We start from the raw sequence: 24,871 nt of genomic DNA on the forward strand, positions 1-24,871 counted from the left end.
ATCAAAACCGTTCAAAATGTACTGTCTGACCCGGTTAAGATGAAAAGCACGGTTTAGGACTCACCTTGGCTGTCTGCTTCTGGATCCTTATTCTGCAGTGAGTCAGAAGACTAGATGACCTGACAACAGGACAGGTGCGTGTTCATTTACATATTGAATTCATGGGTGAGTCACCCCTCCCTTGTCCTAAAGGTGAGTCGTTATCCTCACGCTGTCCTCTGGACAAACTGCTTTCATGTTGTTTGGAATCATTCCTCTGACAGGAGAGAGGTTGCTGTTCAACCTGCCCACGCACCTGTGTTGCCCTTTCTCTGTGTGTGTGTGTGTGTGTGTGTGTGTGTGTGCGTGTGTGTGTGTATTTGACAATTATGGATGTGTGATTGATGCCATTTGTCAGGCAGGTAAGAACCCAAATGCACGACAGTAGAGGGGGGATCCAAAAACAGAGCTTTATTTCCAGGTACCAGGGAGTCAGTCCAGATCAGCAGACAAATCCAGAGACAGATCTTGGTCTCGGCCTCCAAATGTCTCGGTCTCGATACTCTCTGGTCTTGGTCGGTCTGGTCTCGACTACAACGCCAGCATTTGGAGAATATTAAACGAGCTCCACTTAGAATAAAGAGCCTCCATCGTAGAGCAGCAGCAGCTCACTGGCTCTTCCTGGGGGCCGTTTCAACCATCTGATGAACAGCTGTCCCATCAGCGACTTCAACAGCTGCACGGGAGCAGCCTTCCTGAAGTTTACTATTTGTTAGGCTCCTGGTTTCACCGTCAGCTGGAGCGTTACAGTGAACGACAACAACACTCTGAACTGAAAGCAGATTTATTTCTTTTTGGTGACATTTTAGAAGTCATTCCAGTTTACTCTTTGCAAGGGTAAACAAAGGTGACAGTTTATTCTGACAGTTCTTTCAATGGCTCATCCTCCTTCTCTCCGATGGCGCCAACTACTGGTACCAGTGGTACCGGTGCATGCTGGGCTTTCACTTTGAACACGTCCCACTTCTCAGGAAGAACACCTTTGTTGAAGAGGACAGAAGCCAGGTAGGAGAACAGCAAGATGGCAGCAATGGTAGACAGCATGGAGATGGTCTTAACTGGAGCGTACTGGACATAAACACCGTCCTCCAGAGTGCACCCTGGGAAATGGAGGACTGGTTCTAATCTGAGCGATGGCTCTCCACTCAGCAGTCTTATCGTCAGGCCCACCAGTAAGCCCATTATAGCCCCGTAACCATTGGAGACGTTGAAGAAGAGCACACAGAGGAGTTGAGGGAAGATGATGATGGAGGATATTTCAGCACCCAGGAACCAAAACATTATGATGCTGTTTTTCACGTTGGTGAGGGACGTTCCAACCACACCCACGACCACCACAGAGAGACGGACCACCCACTGACTCTCTCGGTCCGATGCCTGAAGAAGAAAGAGAAGAGAATGGATGATAGAGCTATAAATGAGCTATAAACTGGTGTCAGACATTTAATGCATTATTAGCTGGAGTGCTGGTTCAATTTAAATAAGATACACTCTGAAGTAAATGTAAATCATTGAAACCTCTTATGTAGTTCAAAATCATAAAAGTCAACATTTTAAATGTCACATAAAAATATATAACCTTATTTGCAATTTGATGTCAGCAACATTCACAATAAAAGTTGGAACAGGGTCGAGCGTCACTTTGAGATTCCTGGACTATAAAGAACATGTGTTGTTGTTGTTGTTGTTGTTGTTGTTGTTGTTGTGGCGCGTCATCGCTTCTCTTCATGACCCGTCACGAGAACAAATGCTCCCCGATTTAACAGTGAATGTTTTCCTGGCCTTTGTCAAATGTAATATTGAACAATGCTGTGAAGACTTTCAGTGGGGGACGGCTCAGGACGGCTCAGGACGGCTCAGGACGGCTCCGGGACCGGACTCTCCTACCGAGGACAGGCTCTCATAAGGCCTATCCTGAGAACCCTATTGTCTGCTCGGTAGCACGTCTGCTTCCAGAATCTGCAAACAGGGTTGAACATGAACAGCTGGGGCGGTTCACTCGTTCACTCGTTCACTCCAGAGCTGGGGCGGTGGCTTCACAAACGTGCAGGTTACCCACGAGAGCACCGCCCCAGCTCGGGAGTGAACGAGTGAACCGCCCCAGCTCTGTGAACGAGTGAACCTCCCCAGCTCTGGAGAGTGAACGAGTGAACCGCCCCAGCTCTGGAGAGTGAACGAGTGAACCGCCCCAGCTCTGGAGAGTGAACGAGTGAACCGCCCCAGCTCTGGAGAGTGAACGAGTGAACCGCCCCAGCTCTGGAGTGAACGAGTGAACCGCCCCAGCTCTGGAGAGTGAACGAGTGAATCTCAGTCATGATTGCTGACCACTCAACAGTCCCCCCCCCCCAGGTCCACTTTTGGACCCTCTCACCTACTTGGTGCCAACCTTCGTTGGACTTCACCTTAAAGCTCAAGATGATCATTTCATAAATGATGTGTGTATTTGTATGTTCTCCCTGTGTCTGCCTGGGTTCTCTCTGGGTTCTCCGGGTTCCCCGGCTTCCTCCCCCCACCAACAGAATGCATCTTAGGCGAATTTGTCACCCGACATTGACCGTATGTGTGAGCGTGAATGGGTTTCTGTGATAAACTGGCGACTTGTCCAGAGTGTACCCCACCTCACTTCCTTAGTCAGCTGGGATATTATTTTTTTTTTTGTATTTCTCTTACCCGAGGTCTCAGGATGTTTATATATATGTCAGAGGTGAAGACAGAAGCTGCTGCAAGCAAAATGGAGTCAGCTGATGACATCACAGCGGCGGCCACACAGCCAATGCCGATGATGGAGACGAAGGTGGGGGTGAGGTGCTGCAGGGCGATGGGCAGAGCCATCGCTGCTTCTCCACGTTCATACGGAGACGGAGAACCGTAGCTGGTCTGGTTCCAGTCTGGGACACGGACACAGAAGAAGGAACGACTGAATGGACCGCTGGTTTTAGCTTTGAAACATTTCATTCTGTTTATGTGGTTGTGAGGCTGTTCTACCATCCGTATGATGAAACTGTCCATCTACACGAAGCTATTACCTGTGGAGGAAACGGCTGCTCCAAGGAGTGTAGGAGGGACCCCAAACACAAGCAACAGGAAGCCAGCAGCAATGCATATGATCCTGGCTGTGGATGGAGAAGAAGCTGACAAGGTCCTCTGGTGGAAGTACTGAGATCCCATAGACTTAACTGCCTTAAGAGTGAACCAGTTCATCGGTTAGTTTGGATTCTCCTGCGAAGCTACAACATGCATCCTTGATATTAGATAAGAAACCATCTGTTCAGCTCATGGGGAAACTTCCTTGAACTTTAAAGCTACAGTCCAAGGATATTCCTTCCATCTATTTTCTCGTAGACGAAACAATCGTAATCGTCTCGTCTGCAGCCGCTGCATCTGCTTGGCAGGTCTGAGGATAGCTAACTTCATTTTGGCATTTACAGACATGCTAAGTTTATTCTGTGAACCAATATATATATATATACTCAAAATAAAAGAGTGAATAGAATTTGACAAAGGCTGAGCTGTTGCTTCCTTACTAATAACAAGAAATGATCAATCATGATCCAGGTCTGTTTCAGCTCTAGTTGTCCAATCCAGGGAGCGTTTAAGGTGCTGTTGGTCAGAGTCTGACTGATGTCCAGGGTGTTGGGGTTCGTCAACGCAAAGGGGACGCAGATGGACTGAGAGACAAACGGAAACTCAATGAAGCATTTAAGAGGAACCGCCTGTTTCTGCTCTCTTGTAACAATTGACTCACCAAGCCAGCGAATACGAGGACGAGCTGGACAATATCAGTGTAGGCCACCGAGTAGAGCCCCCCCAGCAGGGTGTAGGTGACCGTAACCACAGCAGAGATCCACATGCACACAGAGAAGGGCAGGTCCAGCACCACGCTCATCATCCCTCCTGGCAACACATGATTGTGTTTGTATGGACGTTAACAAATCCCATTCGGCTGTGTCAGTTCACAGATTTAAACTACAAACCTACCTAAACCAATGAGTGTTGTGGTCAAGAGAATGATATCATTCGTGACCGAGGCCAGACTGAGGCCAGCTGTTAGCACTTTTCCATACTTGATATGGAATGGGTCCAGCATCGTCACGTAGTTTCTCTCCCTCATTGGTTTGGCTAAGACAAGACCGCCTTCATTTGGAAAGACAGACAAGATCAACGTTAGAAGACAAAAACCAGTGAGGAGCGAAACAACCAAAGATCAACGAGAAAACGTCAAGTTGTGGAATAACCGGCTTCCCCTGTTAACCAGGGGGAGTTCAATGAGTCATCCACAAGGTTGGTGGGGGGGGGGGGGGGGTCCATCCATTGATCCGGAGAGAGTCGTGATGACTATCCCCGTTTCTGTCCCCTAAAAGGTGTATTTTTAGGGCCGTTTTGAAGGAGGCCAAAGAGGTGCATGTTTTGAGGGCAGGAGTCAAACAGTTCCACCCTTAGGGGGCAGTAATGTAAGAGGAGGATTTGCCCATGTTTGTCTTATAGGAGGGTGTAATGTATAGTCAAACTAGTACAACTTTCCTGTAGATATGAGACAACCAAACTGAAGGAAGTCAGATAACTTGGAATTATTAATAGATCTTAGCTCATGACTTTTGTCATTTTGGACAAAACTCTTTTTTCTCTATAGCATGAAATAATTTGCCACAGAAGGAGAATGTGCCAAAACATCCTTGAGGTGTTTCCTTTAATTATAGACTGCTTCTCGTTGTTTTCATACACAAAGCATGTACAATTTCCTGTCAGGTGTCATTTTGAAGTCTTACCAAGAATACAAGATGAGCTGAATCCCAGCATTGACACAGTTGTCCAGATTAGTCCCAAAGACGGCGTGGCCATCATCTCAACCGTCCCAACGATGAAGGCTCCCCCAACCCACGAAGCTACAGGACGGATTAACACGAGGGAGGACATTTTGTTCAATGTGCTGTTTTCAATTTCTTTCCATAGAAATTCATTTCTTCATGTTCATTTTGTGGACTGCAGTTTATTTTGGGTCGAGCCTTTTGTCCGTCTCGTAACGACTTCTCGATTCATTCAGTATTCACCACTGTTAAGTGATATTTCTACTAATTAACTAATTAATAAAAGAACATACTCTCATATTATATGAACTCAAAATAAGTACGCACATAAATAAATAGACTTTCCTGTGAATAAATCGCTTTCATGTTTGTGTGTTTTTAGTCAGGAGTCCATTTGGACCGCCAGGAATCTGTTTCCTGCTTGTTCCGGGTTTCAGCACTCTCGTTAAACTCTCGTTAAACTCTCGTTTTGTTCTGGTTAAAATTGACAGATTTAGAAGTTTTCTCTTGAAAAACTTGTAAATCTTGCAGGGCAACGTGGCTAGAATAGATTCACTGTGTGTGTGTGTGTGTGTGTGTGTGCGTGTGTGTGTACACGCTTGCTGTTGTGGCCATAATTACTGGATATCAAAGATGAATGAGATCAGCACACAATAGTATAATAATACTATTTTATGAAGTTCAGCATATTCCCGTACTCGATTTCCCCCCCCCCCCACATGCTTTTGTCTTTTTAAACACACACACACACACACACACACACCTTTTTCCTCTGTGAAATTCTTCTCAATGGAAGTTTTGCCCCAAGGGAACGATACCTGTTGTGTGTTGCCAAGATCACCTTCACTCATAAACAAATATTCTCAGGTCTAGCAAATCCTCCCACTATTCGGGTTAGAAATGAAGGAAGAGAATGGCCTTAGCCACGCCTGGAAACCTGGAACACATTCAGAATCATTCAGTGGCCTGTCCTGGAATGTTAAGCCATAATCAAAAACTTTGGTTCAGAACCGTTTGAGAAAATGTCGAAATATTTCCTCCACTGTGGAAGAAAAGCTTCATTCCTGCGCTTCACTGCCAACCCGTTGGACGGATTTGTCCCTGCCTCTGACAAGGTGTCCAACATTTAGCGTGTACTGCTCACTCCTTGCAGCTCATAAAGAAAAAGGATTTTCTCTTTATTTTTCTGGGAAATGTGACAGTATATATCTGCTGATAAGTGTCCGATGTGTGAATGATGATGATGATGAATATATTTATTAGATAGAATGTTAGAGTACAAGTACAGTCACACAGTAGCATGTATTACAGTACAAGTACAGTCAAACATCCTGTCTAAGAGGAGCATTTCAAAAAAGCCCTTGCGGTCTTGTTTCCGTTGAAAGCCATGTTTTCCCATTAGGATAATGGGAAAATGTTAACATGAGCACGACCCAGTCGTCGGATTCCAGGCACCCAGGCTCATCCATTGAAAAAACACAATGGCTCTCATGGGTCCGATAAAAGCGGAGTCATTTAAGCAGGGATATAATTATTGCCATTCTTTCATTCATCTTTCATCTAAATTCTCATTTTTCATGATCTGTCGCTTTGGTAATCTCTGGAGGAGAAACTAAATCAGGTTGGGAGAGATTTCTAATGAGCCCGAAGGTGGAGGATCAAGGACAGAATCCAGGATCGGTTCATGGAGTATAAATCCTGTGTATATAAATAACTTGTTTATATACGGTATGTATTTTTATCCACGCAGAATCCAGTCAACCCATTTCACTCCTCACCTGTCAAGGTGAAGACCCCCACCACCGAGTTGATGCTCCGGTTTCCCAGCAGGGCCATCTCCATTCCAGTGGCTCCGCTTTTCTTCTGCTTCCGTTTGGACTTGACTGAAGCCCAGATGCCGGTCCCGAGGACCAGCAGGTAGAAGAAGACCATCACGATCACTCCGGGGACGTTGACGGCCATGATGGGCTGACTGGCTGACTGTCTTCTCCGCGAGCCGACTGGGGAAGTGATTTTCACTGAGGGAGGACACATTCCAGAGAAGGAAAATAAAAGGGCTTTTGAAAAAGGCCCTGCAGCGTAAAACTGGCTTCATGTTTACTCAGCCTCGTGAAAGACTGAGCCGTGAAAGAGCTTCGATAGCAAATCTAAAGGTCTAAAGTCAATAATTGGCTCTGCTACACTTGAATAATATAGTTTTATAGTGAAACTTTATATCTTATTAGGTATTAGATGTTTTATGATGATTACAGCGTTGTCGCTGTCGCATGCATTTTATGATTTGTCGTTGCACGAGAACAATTCCTAGTCGTTTCCTTGCTTTGCCTTGTTATATTAGCGCATGGAAAAACACTGCTCATTACTCATGAGCGATAAATAGACGTCCACGTCATCCTTACTGTTGTGTTTAAACATGGAAGAGCGGAGAATGGGAGGAGCCTGATGGACGGAGTCTCGGTCTGTAGTAGCATTGCTAAGGATCAACATGGACTTACGTAATTCAAAGGTTTATCAAAAATAAATCCTTTTCTGGAACAGCTGTAGACAACCTGATGATAGGCAATTATAATATTCCAGACTAGAAGAAACATGTTGTAGCAGAATGTGCACGGTTTTTGAGCTGTGGACACATGATGGACTAAAAATTGGAACTCCCAGTAATAGAGACTCATTTTCAGTTTGAATTTATTTCATTGAATTCCATTTTGTATGACAGGGACTATATCGGTAGAAGGATGCTGAGGATGGAGCTGCCAGGGAACAGGACTAGAGGACGACCCAGGAGAAGAGACATGGACGTAGTGAGGGAGGACATGAGAGTGGCTGGTGTTGGGGAGGACGATGCAAAGGACAGGACTAGAGGACGACCCAGGAGAAGAGACATGGACGTAGTGAGGGAGGACATGAGAGTGGCTGGTGTTGGGGAGGACGATGCAAAGGACAGGGTGAAGTGGAGAACGTTGTTTTTTTCTCTTTGTGTGTGTTAGCCAGAGACATGTTCGGCAACTTAATCTGTTTCTGTGTTGATGTCAGAACAACACAAGACCTGGTGATTACAAACTACAGAATGTTCTGATCTTTGCAAGTAATCCTGGATTGATGTTTGATGACCACCACCTGTATCAGGTCACCTGTACCAGCGCGACTCGGGCCTCACTTCCTCCCTCACGCTATGCCCTGGCTATCCTCGGGGCTGTGTGTTGAGCTAATGACCCTCTGATTTGCATAATCATGCCGGCACGCCCAGCCGCCTCACCCAGCACTGTCATTAGATTTATGTGCAGTTCTATAAATAACCTGGATATGAACTCCACAAAAACAAATATATTGAGTTATGCAGCACGCTCACAATACACAGGTTGCACAAACACTCTTAGTTTCTTTAACTACATACTTTGTGGCAATAATCACACACATCGATGAATCACATATAAAGCATCACACATTGCTAAGAAGCAGCACAGCGAGGCTCAGGAGCAGCTTCTTCCCCCGGGCTGTGGAAGCAGCCGTTCCCTTGTAGCGGTCTGGGACTCGGAATGGACGCTCTGAGCCTGTCCCGCTGGGGGCGCTCTGTCCCTGTCCCACTGGGGACGCTCTGAGCCTGTCCCGCTGGTGCCAGTGGTTCTGGTGCCAGTGGTACCGGTGCATGCTGGGCTTTCACTTTGAACACGTCCCACTTCTCAGGAAGAACACCTTTGTTGAAGAGGACAGAAGCCAGGTAGGAGAACAGCAAGATGGCAGCAATGGTAGACAGCATGGAGATGGTCTTAACTGGAGCGTACTGGACATAAACACCGTCCTCCAGAGTGCATCCTGGGAAATGGAGGACTGGTTCTATTCCCAGTGACGGGTTCCCACTGAGCAGTCGTATCACAGTTCCTACCAATAGGCCCATAACAGCTCCATAACTATTGGACATACTGAAGAAGAGGACACAGACAAGTTGAGGGAAGATTATGATGTAGGAGACTTCACCTCCCAGGAACAAGAATATCAGGACGCTGTTTTTCAGGTGTGTGAGTGACGTTCCAAGCACACCCACTGCCAGCACAGAAGCACGGATCACCCACTGGATCTCTCCGTCTGAGGCCTGAAAGAGTGCCGAGGAAATCAGGCGACTTCTTTGACACGTTTCAACGTGCAGCAGTTTGTGGGACAAGTTGTTTTTCTTTTACCTGAGGTCTCAGGAGGTTCTTGTAAATATTGGAGGTGAAAATAGAAGACGCTGATAATAAAGCAGAGTCGGCTGATGACATCACAGCGGCAGCGACACATGCCGTCCCGATAACGGAGACGAAGGTGGGGGTGAGGTGCTGCAGGGCGACGGCCAGAACTAGACCTGCTTCTCCACGTTCATACGGAGACGGAGAACCGTAGGTGGTCTGGTTCCAGTCTGGGACATGGACACAAAGACGACTGGAAGATGAACATATGATCAGTTTGAATGATCTCAGCCAACCACTATTTCACTTTTTAAACAAGAACACTATTTTGTTGTCTTTAAAATCTCATCGTTCCATCCTTTCTAAGTCGAATCATCTCTGGCGTCTTCCTCACTTTCCTCGTGTGATGATGATGATGAATATATTTATTAGATAGAATGTTAGAGTACAAGTAGTCAAACAGTAGCATGTATTACAGTACAAGTGCAGTCACACAGTAGCATGTATTACAGTACAAGTACAGTCACACAGTAGCATGTATTACAGTACAAGTACAGTCTAACAGTAGCATGTATTACAGTACAAGTGCAGTCACACAGTAGCATGTATTACAGTACAAGTACAGTCACACAGTAGCATGTATTACACTACAAGTACAGTCAAACATCCTGTCTAAGAGGAGCATTTCTAAAAAGCATTTCTTGTTTCCGTTGAAAGTCCTTCGTACATAAATCATTGACATTTAATAATACCAATAAAACTAATATTAAATTACTCAATTGATGCAAAATAACAATAAATTAAAAAGACAGATAACATGTACAACGTAGGTGGACAAAAAAAGGGGGGGGCTTGATCCGGAGAGAGTCGTGACGACTATCTCCGTTCCTGCCCCCCTGAAATGTCTTGGATGGTACTGTGGTGTTGGGTTAGCTCATCAGTGCTAACAGATTGTTGCTACATTCCAAAACACCAGAGCTTGGTGGTGCAACCATTTGACGCCACAACCAGAATGCCTTGCGACGTAAACAACAATGGTGGCCTACATGCATAATGTATTAAAAAATCTAACTAAGTGAATACATTTCAGAAATGTAACTCATATTTGTTATTTTGACAGCATAGTAATTATCGAGCTAACATGCATTACAGTCAGGGATCCCTTTAAGCTGTGTGGATGATTAAAGTATGAGCTCCAGCTCTGTCCTGCAGCCACTGCCTTCTTTTTCATTTGGCTTGTCCCCTGAGGGGTCTCCACAGCAAATCAACCATCTCCACTTCACCCTGTCCTTTGCATCGTCCTCTGCAACACCAGCCACTCTCATGTCCTCCCTCACTACGTCCATGTCTCTTCTCCTGGTCGTCCTCTAGTCCTGTCCTTTGCATCGTCCTCCCCAACACCAGCCACTCTCATGTCCTCCCTCACTACGTCCATGTCTCTTCTCCTGGTCGTCCTCTAGTCCTGTTCCCTGGCAGTTCCATCCTCAGCATCCTTCTACCGATATAGTCCCTGTCTCTCCTATGGACATGTCCAAACCATCAAAGTCTGGTATGTCTGACCTTGTCTCCAGAACGTCTAACCTTCACTGTCCCTCTTATTGTCTCATTTCTAATCCTGTCCAACCTGGTCCCTCCCAAGGAGAACCTCAGCATCTTCATCTCCTCCACTTCTAGCTCCGCCTCCTGTCTTTTCCTCAGAGACACTGTCTCTAAGCCGTCCATCATGCTGTCCTCACCACTGTCTTGTAGACCTGTCCCTTCGTCCTATCGCAGAGCACACCTGATACTTTCCTCCCCCCGTTCCAGCCTGCCTGCACACGATTCTTCACCTCCTTTCCACATTCTCTCCATCACTCTGCTCTGTTGACCCGAGGTACCTGAAGTCCTCTCCCTTCTTTACGTCTCTTCCTTGTAGCTTCACTGTCCCCCCTGGTACCTTCTCATGTACACACATGTACTCTGTTTTACTCCTGCTCTCCTTCATCCCTCTCTTTTCTAGAGCAGACCTCCACTTCTCTAGATTCTCCTCTACCTGCAGATCACAATGTCATCTGCAAACATCATATTCAGAGGAGCTTCCTGTCTCACCTCATCTGTTAGTCTATCCATCACCATGGCAACAAAAAGGGGCTCAGAGCTGATCCCTGGTGCATCCCACCTCTCCCACTGCAGTCATTGCGTGTTCCCAGAAATGTTCCTCGGAGGGACGAACACACAGACCCCCGTGTGGATATGACAGGGACCTGCAAGTACCTAGGAAGCACCAATTCACATTAAACAGGGAGAACATTGAACTGTTCCTCTTCAGTAAAATGAGAAAACGTAATGATGGCATAAGTTGTTATTATTCCCATCTGACTTAAATCACAAACATAAGGTACTTAATTACTACCTGTTGATGCGGCAGCAGCTCCAAGCAGAATAGGAGGGATCCCAAATACAAGAATGACAAATCCAGCAGCAAAGCATGTTAACTTGGCTGTGGATGAGGATGACGACGACAGGATCCTTTGGTGGAAGCACTGGTATCCCTGACTTCCAAGTGCCTGAAAAGTACGCTATTTAGTTTGTTATTGTGGCTTCCCCCTTGGGTGAGTGCTAACACAATTCTACTACACCCATCCTCATATTAGCCTGGATGCACCCCGAATCCTGGGGCAGCAGTTTGAGCAGAGAAGTCCAGACATTCTCTTCCACCAATTCCTCTGGGGGAATCCAAAGTTACGGCCAGGCCAACCAAGAGATATCGTCTCTCCAGAAAGCCTTGGATCTGACTCTGAGTCTCCTCCCAGATGGACATGCCTGGAACACCTTCCTAGGAAGGTGTCCAGGGGGCATCCTGACCAGAACCACCTCAGCTGGCTCCAATATGCAGAGGAGCAGCGGATCTACCTTGGTCCCCTCCCAGATGTCTGGAGCTCCTCACTACTGTGTTTATAAGCCTGAACCCAGCCGCCCTGTAGAGACAACTCATTTCAGCCACGGTCTCATCCTTTCAGTCATTGTCCAGAGCTCATGACAATAGGTGAGATTTGAACAGATCGGTAGAATAAGACTAGCCTTGACTCATTGCATCATTACAGACCAGTTAAGCGACTTCCATTTTTCTCTTGCTCATCAATAAGACACCAAGATACTTTAACTCCTACGTTTGAGAGAGACTCCTCTCCTACCTGGAGTGGGCACTCTAACATTTTTCAAATGCAAATCAGAGTGTCAGATTTAGAGGTGCTGACCCTCATTCCAGTCACTTCATTCTCAGCTGCAACCAGTTCCAGGGCAAGTTGGAGATCATTGTGCGATGAGACTGATAGGACCACCTCATCTGCAAAAAGCAGAGACAGAATCCTAAGGCCACTGAACACGACACCCTATGCCACTTGGCTGTGCCCAGAGATTCTGTCCATAAAAGTTATGAACAGAACCGGTGACAAAGGGCAGCCCTGGCAGAGTCCAAGCGCAACTGGAAACTATTCTGGTTTACTGCCGGCAATGTGAACGAGACTGAATCTGGACAGCCTGTAGCAATAAGCTGTCCAGCCCATACTCCTGAACCACTCCCCAAATGATGCCTCAGCAGATGTCAGACTTCTCCAGGTCCACAATGCAGATGTAGACTGGTTAGGCAAACCCTCCAGCACCGTCGCAAGACTATAAAACTGGTTCAAAGTTTCACGACCAGGGCAAAATCTGCATTGTTCCTCCTGGATATGAAGTTCAACTAACAGTGGGGCCCTCCTCTCCAGTACCCTGGAGTCGAATTTTCCAGGGAGGCCGAGCAGTGTGATCCCTCTGTAGTTGGGAGTACACTCTCTGCCCCCACTTCTTTAAAAGGGAACCCACAGCTCCAGTCTGCCACTCCAGACATGCCAGCCCTACATCCAGAGCCTTGAGATACTCAGTGCAGATCTCATCCATTCACGGCTGACCGAATCAGCTCCAAGCAGCCGCTTCAGCGATGACAGCACGGAACATGGACCATTCTCATTCTCATTCCATGACCCCCCCGCTGCCTCTGGAATGTTATCTAGGCTACAGTTGACAACATGCTTCTCTTTACCCGAGTGTCCACACCATTTAGCCGTAGAGCGGTTGATATAACCACAACGTCAATCATTGACTTACTACCTAGTTTCCTGGTACCAAGTGTACTTGTGGACACCCTTATGCTTGAACATGGAAGTCCAACAACTGAACCACCATTCAGGTTCAAATTGGGCAGGCTGTTCTTCCCAATCATGTCCCTCCAGATGATGTCGTCAGTGCCCACAGGGGCATTGAAGTCCCTCAGCAGAATAACGGAGTCCTCTGTACGGGCTCTTGCCAGCATCCCTCCAGAAAGTGTGGGTACTCTGAACTGCTGTTCGGCACAGCACATACAAACAGACAACAGTCACAACCCGTTCCCTTATCAGAAGGTGCAGGGAATCCTTTCATCTACATGGGTAAAGTCCAATACAAAAGAGGAGTACAACTCCAACAACATACACAGTCCAGCCCCCATCAAGATGAATGGTTCTGGAACCAGAGCTGTGCGTAAACCTCTCACCTTCTGCACAAGCTCAGGCCCCTAAACTAGCGAAGAGGTGACGTTGCCTGTAGTGAGCTTTAGTAACCAGGGATTGGACCGCCAAGGCACCTGCCTTTAGTCTTGGAATTTATATACTGAAGATATTTTTATGTATATTATATGAAACACAATCCAACTTCCTTACAAAGAACAAGAAGTCATCAATTATGATCCCCGTCTTCTTCAGCTCCGGTTGTCCAATCCAGGGAGCGTTTAAGGTGTTGTTCATCAGCGTCTCACTGATGTCCACGGTGGAAGGACTCGTCATGACGAAGGGGACGCAGATGCACTGGGAGAAGAAATACAAGAGATGAACACACCTTTATATACATATACCATGAAAACCAGTGTAACTCACCAACCCAATGACGATGAGGACCAGCTGTATGACGTCTGTGTAGGCCACCGAGTAGAGCCCCCCCATCAGGGTGTAGGTGATGGCCACAGCAGCAGAGATCCAGACGCAAAGAGAGAACGGCAAGTCCAGGACCACACTCATGATTCCTCCTGTCAGACACTTCCTGTCAGGTAAACTTTAATCCAGTGACAGTTAAAAAATGAATAGTTGCAGAACTACATTTTTATAACTGAGTAATCTGGTAATTATGTTCAGATAATACATGAATTGTTCAACATATTTTGTTTCCTCAAAATCAATGTGATTCAAATAGCTGAAATAGTTTTACTGTCATATAATCAATGCAAATGATTGTCACAATTACGCACCCGAAGCTGAATAAATGTTTGTTTACATGCTTACTTGAAGTGTGACATGAAAGGTGAATGTAATATACCTAAACCAATCAGTGTTATTGGTACCAAGATCACATCGAGGCAGAGTGAAACCAGGCTCAGGCCAGCTGTTACCACTTTTCCATACTTGACCATGAACGGGTCCAGGATTGTCACACAGTTCCTTTCTCTCATTGGCTTGGCAAACAGCAGACCTCCTTCATTCCAAGCACAGACAGAAAATAATATTAATACCAGTAAATAAATAGATGTGAAGCTCTGATACGGACATTCTACAAAAAGCCTTACCAATGATAAAAGATGAACTGCATGCCGTGACCAAAACAGCTGTCCCGGTCAGTCCCATTGAGGGAGTGTACGTCATCTCAACTGTGGCAACAATGAAGCCTCCGCCGACCAGCGTAGCTACGGGAGCGGAGAGAAGCTCGTTGGGTAGTAATACCTCACACTATTCTCCACGCCTTATTAGTCTCAGTATAAACACCTTCCTGGCTGCGTTTCTTCTTTTCCAGCTTGTTTAGCTTGTTTCAAATTCTGTTTATTCTTTTACAAGCTTCTTGGGATTCATTTACGAGTTCGATTAATGGCCTGTATTTTTTATTCTTTTACTAGATTAACGAAGGGAAGTTATTCCTTGCCTCCGTCTCCAAAGTTCTTGCTCTTGTGGGACCAGTTGGGTTCTGTCTTTCCCTGCTACGCATGTAAAGTACCATGAGATGACTTTGTGTTTTGATCTAGTGCTACAGAAATAAAAATGAATCAATAATCAACTCAGTGGGAGCAACACGTCATTTCCAGGAATTCCCAGTTTAGCATCCAGCTGCTGAAGTTTGGGAAGCTGGAGTCACACCTGGGTGCTGCGGCTTATTGCCGCCGATCCCAAGACCAAGACTGTAAACGGTGCGAGTCACAGCGGCGTCAATGAAGCAGGATTGATCAATACATTCCAAGAAGTTAATCTTATGTGCTGCCCTGTCGGACGGTGGAGCCCGGCCTCGTAGACTTTCCTAACCCGAGGAAGCACATTTCCATAGTACTGAGTCTGGTCTCCATCCTCACCGGTCATGGTGAAGACCCCCACCACCAGGTTGATGCTCCGGTTCCCCAGCAGGACCATCTCCATTCCAGTGGCTCCACTTCTCCTCTGCTTCCTTCTGGACCTGAAGGAAGCCCAGATGCCGGTCCCGAGGACCAGCAGGTAGAAGAACACGATGGCGATCACTCCGGGGACGTTGACGGCCATGATGGACTCGCGGACCGACTTGTGAACTCACTAGCACTCACAGCTTGAGGAGGATCTGTATTTTTCCATGCATGAACCTCTCCTGTCTTCTCAGATCCTCCTCCTGCAATCAGTCCATCCCCGTCACCTGTGCTCCGGGGCTCACCCTCAACTCGTCTCTCCTCTGCTCTGACTCGCCGTATTCGCTGCTCCTGCCAGATTGTATGTGAGTTCCATTCTTATTGTCATTATTGAGTCATCGTGTGTGCCTGTTTTTGGATTGTGCCTGCTTGCCTGGCCTTTGGCTCTGTCTGCCTGATTATTCTGACTACCCAGTCTGTGATCTCCACCGGATGCCTGAACGGCCTTGTTGCCTGCTCCGATTCTGATTTGGACTGACTGCCTGGGGTCGAACATTAAAGCTCAGTTTCTGGGTTTCCGCTCTGCTGTCGTGTATTTGGGTTCTCACCCTGTCTTAACATCTTAGAGTGAATACCGGATCAACTGGTCTTGTGTGGAATGCCTGAGCGTTCTCTCTTGCCTGCAGTGCATGTTTGCTAGGAAGTACCTTAACTCATTCGCTGCCATTCATGTCTATCGACATCAAGTGGGCCTTTCAGTGGAGCTCCCCTGTGAATATCAGATGAGCTTTGCTATTGCTGCAGCAATGTGCGTGTGTGTGTGTGGGGGGGGGGGGGATATGTTTTGTAGAACCTGGAAATATTTCTCAAATGTACAGCTGCCATCTGGAGCGATGTTCCAAAGACTACGGTGGAGGAAAGGTGTATTACACACAAGACCAGTTGGACCAGCATCTATTAGACACTGCTGAGCAAATACAGTGTGACAACAAGAATGAATGGTTCATGTCATTCTCACCGCAACCCGGAGATCTGTCTCTAAACAAGCAAGGGACAGCCAAGAAAGGAGAGCAAAGCGTCTCCTCTCTCTGTTGGTTGCCACATCGCTCGCCATGCACCAGAACGATGCGTCTCGTGCATGTTCAGACCTGATGCATGCATGCAACTCGTTCCTTTACTTGTTGTGTCACGGCTTGATGTGCATGCCTGGCTGACATCGTCTTGGTTCATGTTGTCCTTCTCACAAGTAGATTCTAAGCTCCTCTTGCTGATACTCGGGCGCCACCATCTCACTGACAACAAGAGAACCAGTCTGCCGTGATTCCTTCATGCCTGAAGATCAAACCAGCTTTTCCACTGTTGGTCATAGGAATAATTATAATTAATGGTATTTATGTTTCGTTGGGCTCCTCTTCTCTCTGGAAGTCAGTTAGACATCAGGACGTGGGGAGAGTCAACCGATCCATCATGGCCGTCAACGTCCCCGGAGTGATCGCCATCCTGTTCTTCTACCTGCTGGTCCTCGGGACCGGCATCTGGGCTTCCTTCAGGTCCAAGAGGAAGCAGAGGAGAAGTGGAGCCACTGGAATGGAGATGGTCCTGCTGGGAAACCGGAGCATCAACCTGGTGGTGGGGGTCTTCACCATGACCGGTGAGCAGAGACGAGCTAACAAAACTTATCTTAGTTGTATGACCGTGAATCTAAATCTAAATTTAGATTCTTCACATTGATCTGACCTCATCTGAAGTTTCTGGAAAGTTCATTACCTTCATCAAGGGAGTATCTCTGCTGCCATTGGTTTGTCTGACTTGATGGAAAAATACTTCCGATAATGCTCGTGATCAATGTTTCGAATGGATTCTTGACCGCTGTGTTGTGAGGCGTGTCTGTGTTGGGATGGGTAGCTCATTGTGTGAACGGGTGTAGAGACTAGTTCTTTGCTTCTACATTTGTAAAAATAAAAATCTCAGCTATCACATCGTTCATTCATTCATTCATTCATCATGCAGAGGGTCAGTCCTTCCTCCTTTCCTTTAATCATTTCCCTTCTGTCATACATTCATGTGACCCAGCCCCACTGGCTTCAAACTGATTCCAATGTGCACAACAACAATTTCCAGCCAGCCGCCGTGTTCCAAATGTCCAAGCCTGCATGACAAGTACGCTTCTTAAAGAAATAAGTAACTGGCTGAAGCTGGATCGGGGGTTTTATTCTCTTTAGATTCACCCAGCCTCTCAGACGTCAGTAACCGTGCAGACAGTCCGCGAGTCCATCATGGCCGTCAACGTCCCCGGAGTGATCGCCATCGTGTTCTTCTACCTGCTGGTCCTCGGGACCGGCATCTGGGCTTCCTTCAGGTCCAAGAGGAAGCAGAGGAGAAGTGGAGCCACTGGAATGGAGATGGTCCTGCTGGGGAACCGGAGCATCAACTGGGTGGTGGGGGTCTTCACCATGACCGGTGAGCAGAGACGAGCTAACAAAACTTATCTTAGTTGTATGACCGTGAATCTAAATCTAAATTTAGTTTCGGACACATTTTTTGTAAAAATACAAATAAAAAAACAATTCAACAACAATAATTTTGATTTGTGTAATGTCCTCGTGTTAATGATTAGAAGAAAGTCATGTCCTCTAAGGGAGGACAACGCAAAGGACAGGGTGAAGTGGAGAAGGTTGCTGTAGCAACCCCTGATGAGCCGGTAGTAGTAGTAGTAGTACCGGTAGTAGTTCCTTCTGCATCCTCCGTTCCTTTTTTATTGTTCTCTTGGTTTGTTTGATCATGTTTTCCTGCTGCTTTGTGGGACAAACCTCAATCCAATCATCTCGAGCTGAAACTCGTGGCTTCGGAGCATCTTCGCTCGCATCAGTTGAAGATTCAACTGGATTTTCCACTTTGTTGGATTATTGGAAGTTTTGGTTGCAAAATATTGTGTAGTTCCAGAGAATTAAATTTGTGATTAACAAAAAAATGTTTTGTGAGTTTTCTGAAATCTCAAAGAAAAAAGTGACAAAAAGAAAAACGCTCAGAGTTTTTATCCATTCATTCATTTTCCTGACCGCTTCTTCTGAAATCCGAGTGGCCGACACGGGGAGAACATACAAACAAGCCTTCTTGCTGTGAGGCAACAGCACGACCCACTGCGTCACCGCGCTGCCCCCTGTGGAGTTTTAGTACCATGTTTTCATGAAGGATTTTTTTTCCAGTCGTTCTAACATCATCTTTCTGACGTGATGCTTTGCTAACCCATCCTGCAGCTACGTGGATCGGAGGAGGCTTCATTTCTGGAACAGTTGAGATGATGAGCACACCGTCCATGGGACTGATCAGGGTGCTGATCCTGTTCCTGTCGTACAGTTTATCTTTTATTGTTGGTAAGACTTCTAAGTACATCTGATAGGATGCGACCTACTCTGTCAGTGTGCCAGTCTTGATTTCAAATCATTCACAAATTATTATTGCCTATTTCCCTGATTTAACTCTTAACTTCAGAGTCATACTAATAATAATCATAATATTAATAATACATTTTATTTATATAGCGCTTTTCTGAAAACTCAAAGACGCTTTGAACTAATGAACCTCCGCAGGTTTTTGAATTCAGAGTGACATAAAATAAATAAATAAAACACAATAAAATCTTTACAAACTCAAACTCACTCACACACAACCAGTCCAGACAGATGGCCGTCCACCATGAGCCTAGGTTCTGTCCAAGGTTTCTGCCTGTTAAAGGGAAGTGTTTCCTTGCCTCCGTCACCAGAGTTCTTGCTCTTGTGGGTCAAGTTGGGTTCTGTCTTTCCCTGCTAATCCTGTAAAGCCTTGAGACGACTTCCTGTTTTGATCTGGTGTTGTAGAAATAAAAATGAATTGAATTGAATTATAATATAGGTAAGACATTTGGGCTTGTTTGTTTTGTTTTTTGAGTAAATCTTCCTCGAAACTCATTCATTTAGAATAAGTGATGCATCCAGTCTTAAGAATTTACAGGTTTACTGAATAACATTTGACTATCTCTTGTGGCTAAAAATAAATGCTCAAAATAGGTTGTTACTTTTTCTAATCATCACACATTGAATTTTCCTTTCATAGTTCCTTTTGGGTTTTTTCCTTTGATGAAGGTGGTCTGTTTTTTGCCAAACCGATGAGAGACAGAAACTGCGTGACGATGTTGGACCCATTCCATTTCAAGTACGGAAAAGTGATGACAGCTGGACTGAGCCTGGGTCCTATTGCTGTGGACGTGGCCTGGCTGGCAGCAACACTAACGGGTTTAGGTACGTGAATGTGTGTGTTTATATAAATACGTGTGTGCGCTTATGCAAATGAGTGCGTGTCTTTGTGTGTCTGGCAGGAGGAACCATGAGTGTGGTTCTGGATCTGTCCTTCTCTGTTTGTATCTGGATCTCTGCTGCTGTGGCCGTCACCTACACCCTGATGGGGGGGCTCTACTCGGTGGCCTACACAGACGTTGTACAGCTGGTCCTCGTATTTGTTGGCTTGGTGACTTTTGATTTTTATTTAATCATTTTTAATGAACATACACAAAAAGTTAAAATGATGTCTCTTCGACTTTTATTTCTTTTTGTCTCTCAGTTGATCTGCGTCCCCTTCGTCATGACGAGTCATCACACCGTGGACATCAGTGAGACGCTGATGAACAACACCTTAAACGCTCCCTGGATGGGACAATCGGGCCTGAAACACACCTGGACCATTATTGACGACTTCTTGTTCTTTGTAAGGATACTTGTACTCTGTTTACGGCCTTCATCAAGTACAATTCATTCTAGTTTCTACAGATATTTGTAGAATGACGCTGAATCATTGAACAATCAATTGCTTTCAATTTGTTGTCTCAAGGTGAAATTGATCATCTTCTGACAGTAGATGTGGAGTAAATGGATGTGGATGTGGGTATCGTGATCATGAATGAATCAGCCTGCTTCCTGGTTTATTTGAAGGGACTGGGAAGTTTGTCATACCAGTGCTTCTACCAGAGGATCCTCTCAGCTTCTTCTCTGGCCTCAGCCAAGCTCACCTGTTTCGTTGCAGCGTTCCTCCTACTCATATTTGCAATACCTCCCGTACTGCTTGGAGCAGCCGCTGCATCCACAGGTAAGAATGATGTGTCTCCTAATAATGATCTAAATTTGAGAACTATGAGCTGAAATTGCAAATTAAGAATAAAAATTGTTGTCCACTATAATAGAAAATAAATAAATGCAATTGAACTTTTTTTTCAGGAAGGGTATATGTACAAATAATTATATTATCCATCCATCCATTTTCTTGTAGATGAGACGACGTCAACCGTCTCATCTACAGCTGCTTTATCCGTCTTGGGGGTCATAAATGTTGCTGGAGTCGGTCCCAGCTGACGACAGGCGAGAAGCAGGGCACACCCCGGATGTGTCACCAGTGCATAGTGGTATATTATACATATTTTATAGAAATTAATATATGAATTGGTGTTTCTATGTTCTTAGTGGAGAAGAATATCCACATTTTTAAAAGTATGCTTTGCTATACAAGCTTGATTGGAATACAACATTAATGAGCATCAAGATTTTTGCAATTACCAGCAATACAGTATAGCATTAGTAGTAGTAGTAGTAATATAGGAGACAGGACCAAGACGGGAGGAAAGCATTTCTTTTGATGAGTCTTGGCCCATAACGATAATTTCCGTCTGGTTTAATTATATAAAATGTGACATCACCCAGTAATTAATATCTGCAGGTTATATGTGGAGTGTATTGAATTGGTTGGTGTGTTTAATGTGAAAGGAGAAATATGTTTGTGTGTCATCGACATAAAAATGGAAACTTATTTAATGATATGGTGAAGCGGTAACCTGTAAAATGAGAAATGGTCCCAAGAACTAAACCCTGTGGGACTCCAAATTTCAGAGGAATTGGAGTTGACAATAGTTGATTGTTGTTGTAGTTGAAGTTGATTATTTTTGGTATATTGTTTATTTAATCAGTGTCATATTGTATTTGTATTTGCACTGAGGGTGGTGAACGCCGCACAAAGTTTTGATGGTTAGTTTTGCACAGTGACAATAAAGGGTATTTGTATTCGTGTACCCCCCAAAAAAGATCGCAACAGTATCTCCCATCTAGATCCAATCTGCATGAAATTGGGTGGTGAGATAGAGCCCCGCCCCCTACATGACTGTGTCAAATTCCATAAAGATCATTCAATAATCAACTGAGATATTGAGGAACAAATATTGAAGCTCCATTGACTGCAACGTTAAAGAACGTTGTAAAGTGATCCAGAATCCAGGATCTCTTCTGGATTAATATCCGTCCACATCTTTTTCAGTTCTCTTGCTGACAGACAGACAAACGAACCAGCGCAGGCGAGACACTCGTCAATAAACGCCTCTCGTCTTCAGCTGCACTCCTGTCCTGGAAGTGGCACTGACATTAAGTCGCCATCATATTGATCACGTATTCACATCAATCACATCAATACCTTCCAAATATAGAGCTGTTTTCTACATGCTGAACACTTATTTCTCCAGCCTGAACTCCAGCCCAGCCACACCTCAGCCAGGCTGCAGAGACCTGCCGAGCGTGTGTGTTCCTATTGGTTTCCGGCTTCTGCACGCTTTTGCTGGCTCCTCCCTTCGACGGTTGCCCCTGCCTGTCTCCCTCCCACCTCATTAGGCAGATCCCCCACACCTGTGGCCTCATCTATAAAAGCATGGCCTTTCTGAGCCGGCGCTCGCTGCCGCTGGAATGGCCGTGCCGTGCCGGTTATTTGTGTTCTGTTCTGTGTCACTTTAGTTGTAGTTAATTTCTCCTTTGTTGAATGAGCTGAGCTTATCAGCCGGATTTAGCCATCCGTGGTTTAAAACAGGCAATATGACCAGAGTGCCAGCAATCACATCTGAGAGATACTGTGAGGTCGGCATAGAGGCAATATGACAAAGTTTATATCACAGCAGCACAACTTCCTGTGGTTTAGGGTCATCTAGCCTCTGACCTTAACTGAATCACTTTGAATGATTGGTGAAGTTCCTGCGATGGCTGGAGCCTCCGCGTGGACATGAGCTGGTGGTCAGATTGCGATAAATAGTAATGTCTCGTAGATGCAGGCCGGTCGTAGCAGAGGTAATGACATACAGGTCGGGGCGGCTGTGGCTCAGCTGGTCGAGCGGGTCAGTGGTTCGAATCCCAGCTCTGGGTGAATGTGAGGCCTCGTGTAAAACGTTTTGAGTCGTGGTGGGTTAATGATACCTCGAGGAGCCCATCGGCGCGTTACACAAACTGTGTAACGCTGTCGACACTGTGTTGGTCACTCAACAGTGACCTCTGCTGTAGATCTAAAATCATTGCAGGTAAACAAAATGGGAAAAAAAGATGGAAAAACTTGCATGCTGTAAACCCAACATCAGTCTGTGAAATAATATTTAATCTTTATCCAATTGCTAGTCTCTTACTCAAACTATGATCATCTTTGTATAATATCATTATAGTGCTAATGCCAACCATCATGGCGCAGGCGCTGCAACAGCCGTGTGTCGTGATGTCATGTGGGAACTATGTATAATGCGCCACATCACTTTTAATATATTGGAGCCCAATTTATGTAATTAAGAGATAAAATGATGTGTTGGGTGTTTACAATTTATCTGAAAAGCAGAAGAGTGAGGGGGAACTTTTGTGTCTGCGTCCCAGACTGGAACCAGACCACCTACGGTTCTCCAAGTCCTTATGAGCGTGGGGAGGTTGCTTTCACTCTGCCCATCGCCCTGCAGCACCTCACCCCGCCCTTCGTCTCCATCGTCGGGATTGGATGTGTGGCGGCTGCTGTGATGTCATCAGCTGACTCTGCTTTGCTTTCTGGAGCTTCGCTCTTCACCGCCAATATTTATAAGACCATCCTGAGACCTCAGGTAAAAACAAAAACAATGATTCTCAAATGTATCCCTCTCGTCCTCGACCAGAGGCCTGGGCGTTTGAGGGCAGTGTCTTAGCTGCTCCTAGGACGAGAATCTGTTGAAGCCAATCTCCCATTTTGGGGTTACCTCCCCGAGTGCTCCACTCCCAGGGAAAGGAAGAAGTCCTAGTCATGCAGCTTATGCCAAACTATCGAGCAAGTGTAAATTAAATAAACTTGTAATGACGGAAAAGCAAAGTAGCAAGTAGCATTCAGAATTACCTAATCCTTCGCCACTTTCCTGTCTCTTGTAGGCATCAAACACAGAGAGCGAGTGGGTGGTCCGTCTCTCTGTGGTGGTTGTGGGTGTAATTGGAACATCACTCACCACCTTGGATAAAAGTATTCTAATGTTCTGGATCCTCAGTACTGATGTGGCTTACATCATAGTCTTCCCTCAACTCCTCTGTGTGCTCTTCTTCAACGTCTCCAATGGTTACGGGGCTATAATGGGCTTACTGGTGGGCCTGACGATAAGACTGCTGAGTGGAGAGCCATCGCTCAGATTAGAACCAGTCCTCCATTTCCCAGGGTGCACTCTGGAGGACGGTGTTTATGTCCAGTACGCTCCAGTTAAGACCATCTCCATGCTGTCTACCATTGCTGCCATCTTGCTGTTCTCCTACCTGGCTTCTGTCCTCTTCAACAAAGGTGTTCTTCCTGAGAAGTGGGACGTGTTCAAAGTGAAAGCCCAGCATGCACCGGTACCACTGGCACCAGTAGGTGGCGCCACAGAGAGGAATGAGGACATGAACAGCAACAACTGTCAGAATGAGGCATCTCTGCCCTGTGTTAGCACAGCTTGGTAGCATTGCTGTGTGTTCTTGAAGTCTAGCATGGTTCACTAACCGGCTGTTGAAGGGAGTAAAAAAATAATTTGGTAAATGAATAAAATTCAGACTGTAAATGCTCTTGAATCATTTACATTCCAAATGATGATGTCGTGTCTCAGGAAACCATTCTTCACATTGATCTGACCTCATCTGAAGTTTCTGGAAAGTTCATTACCTTCATCAAGGGAGTATTTCTGCTGCCATTGGTTTGTCTGACTTGATGGAAAAATACTTCCGATAATGCTCGTGATCAATGTTTCGAATGGATTCTTGACCACTGTGTTGTGAGGCGTGTCTGTGTTGGGATGGGTAGCTCATTGTGTGAACGGGTGTAGAGACTAGTTCTTTGCTTCTACATTTGTAAAAATAAAAATCTCAGCTATCACATCGTTCATTCATTCATTCATTCATCATGCAGAGGGTCAGTCCTTCCTCCTTTCCTTTAATCATTTCCCTTCTGTCATACATTCATGTGACCCAGCCCCACTGGCTTCAAACTGATTCCAATGTGCACAACAACAATTTCCAGCCAGCCGCCGTGTTCCAAATGTCCAAGCCTGCATGACAAGTACGCTTCTTAAAGAAATAAGTAACTGGCTGAAGCTGGATCGGGGGTTTTATTCTCTTTAGATTCACCCAGCCTCTCAGACATCAGTAACCGTGCAGACA

The 24,871-nt window shown here is 45.7% G+C and overlaps 3 protein-coding genes across 4 annotated transcripts; 1 reads left to right on the plus strand and 2 right to left on the minus strand.

Moving 5' to 3' along the window:
* Positions 1–756: 756 nt before the first annotated feature.
* LOC137895562 (high-affinity choline transporter 1-like) lies at positions 757–6,819 on the minus strand. Its single transcript, XM_068741044.1, has 8 exons — positions 6,623–6,819; positions 4,806–4,922; positions 4,018–4,173; positions 3,785–3,933; positions 3,564–3,707; positions 3,066–3,219; positions 2,710–2,927; positions 757–1,416 (listed from the first exon to the last, which is right to left on the minus strand). The coding sequence occupies exons 1-8, from the start codon at positions 6,804–6,806 to the stop codon at positions 895–897; spliced, it is 1,644 nt and encodes a 547-aa protein (XP_068597145.1). The 5' UTR covers positions 6,807–6,819; the 3' UTR covers positions 757–894.
* A 705-nt stretch (positions 6,820–7,524) lies between these two features.
* On the minus strand, positions 7,525–15,573 carry LOC137895563 (high-affinity choline transporter 1-like). The gene is made up of 8 exons (XM_068741046.1): positions 15,390–15,573; positions 14,619–14,735; positions 14,372–14,527; positions 13,936–14,084; positions 13,723–13,866; positions 11,400–11,553; positions 9,020–9,237; positions 7,525–8,934 (listed from the first exon to the last, which is right to left on the minus strand). Exons 1-8 carry the CDS (start codon positions 15,571–15,573, stop codon positions 8,293–8,295), a joined length of 1,764 nt encoding a protein of 587 aa, XP_068597147.1. The 3' UTR covers positions 7,525–8,292.
* A 1,361-nt stretch (positions 15,574–16,934) lies between these two features.
* Positions 16,935–24,844, plus strand: LOC137895557 (high-affinity choline transporter 1-like). 2 transcript variants are annotated; one of them, XM_068741037.1, is made up of 9 exons: positions 16,935–17,064; positions 17,636–17,873; positions 18,671–18,787; positions 19,535–19,690; positions 19,768–19,916; positions 20,010–20,153; positions 20,378–20,531; positions 23,108–23,325; positions 23,624–24,844. In XM_068741037.1, exons 2-9 carry the CDS (start codon positions 17,690–17,692, stop codon positions 24,176–24,178), a joined length of 1,677 nt encoding a protein of 558 aa, XP_068597138.1. In that variant the 5' UTR covers positions 16,935–17,064; positions 17,636–17,689; the 3' UTR covers positions 24,179–24,844. The 2 variants fall into 2 exon arrangements, with proteins under 2 accessions (XP_068597138.1, XP_068597137.1); XM_068741036.1 differs by having other exon boundaries at positions 19,768–20,153.
* Positions 24,845–24,871: the final 27 nt, after the last annotated feature.

This window comes from Brachionichthys hirsutus, chromosome 7, assembly GCF_040956055.1.
Source record: "Brachionichthys hirsutus isolate HB-005 chromosome 7, CSIRO-AGI_Bhir_v1, whole genome shotgun sequence".
Lineage (NCBI taxonomy): Eukaryota > Metazoa > Chordata > Actinopteri > Lophiiformes > Brachionichthyidae > Brachionichthys > Brachionichthys hirsutus.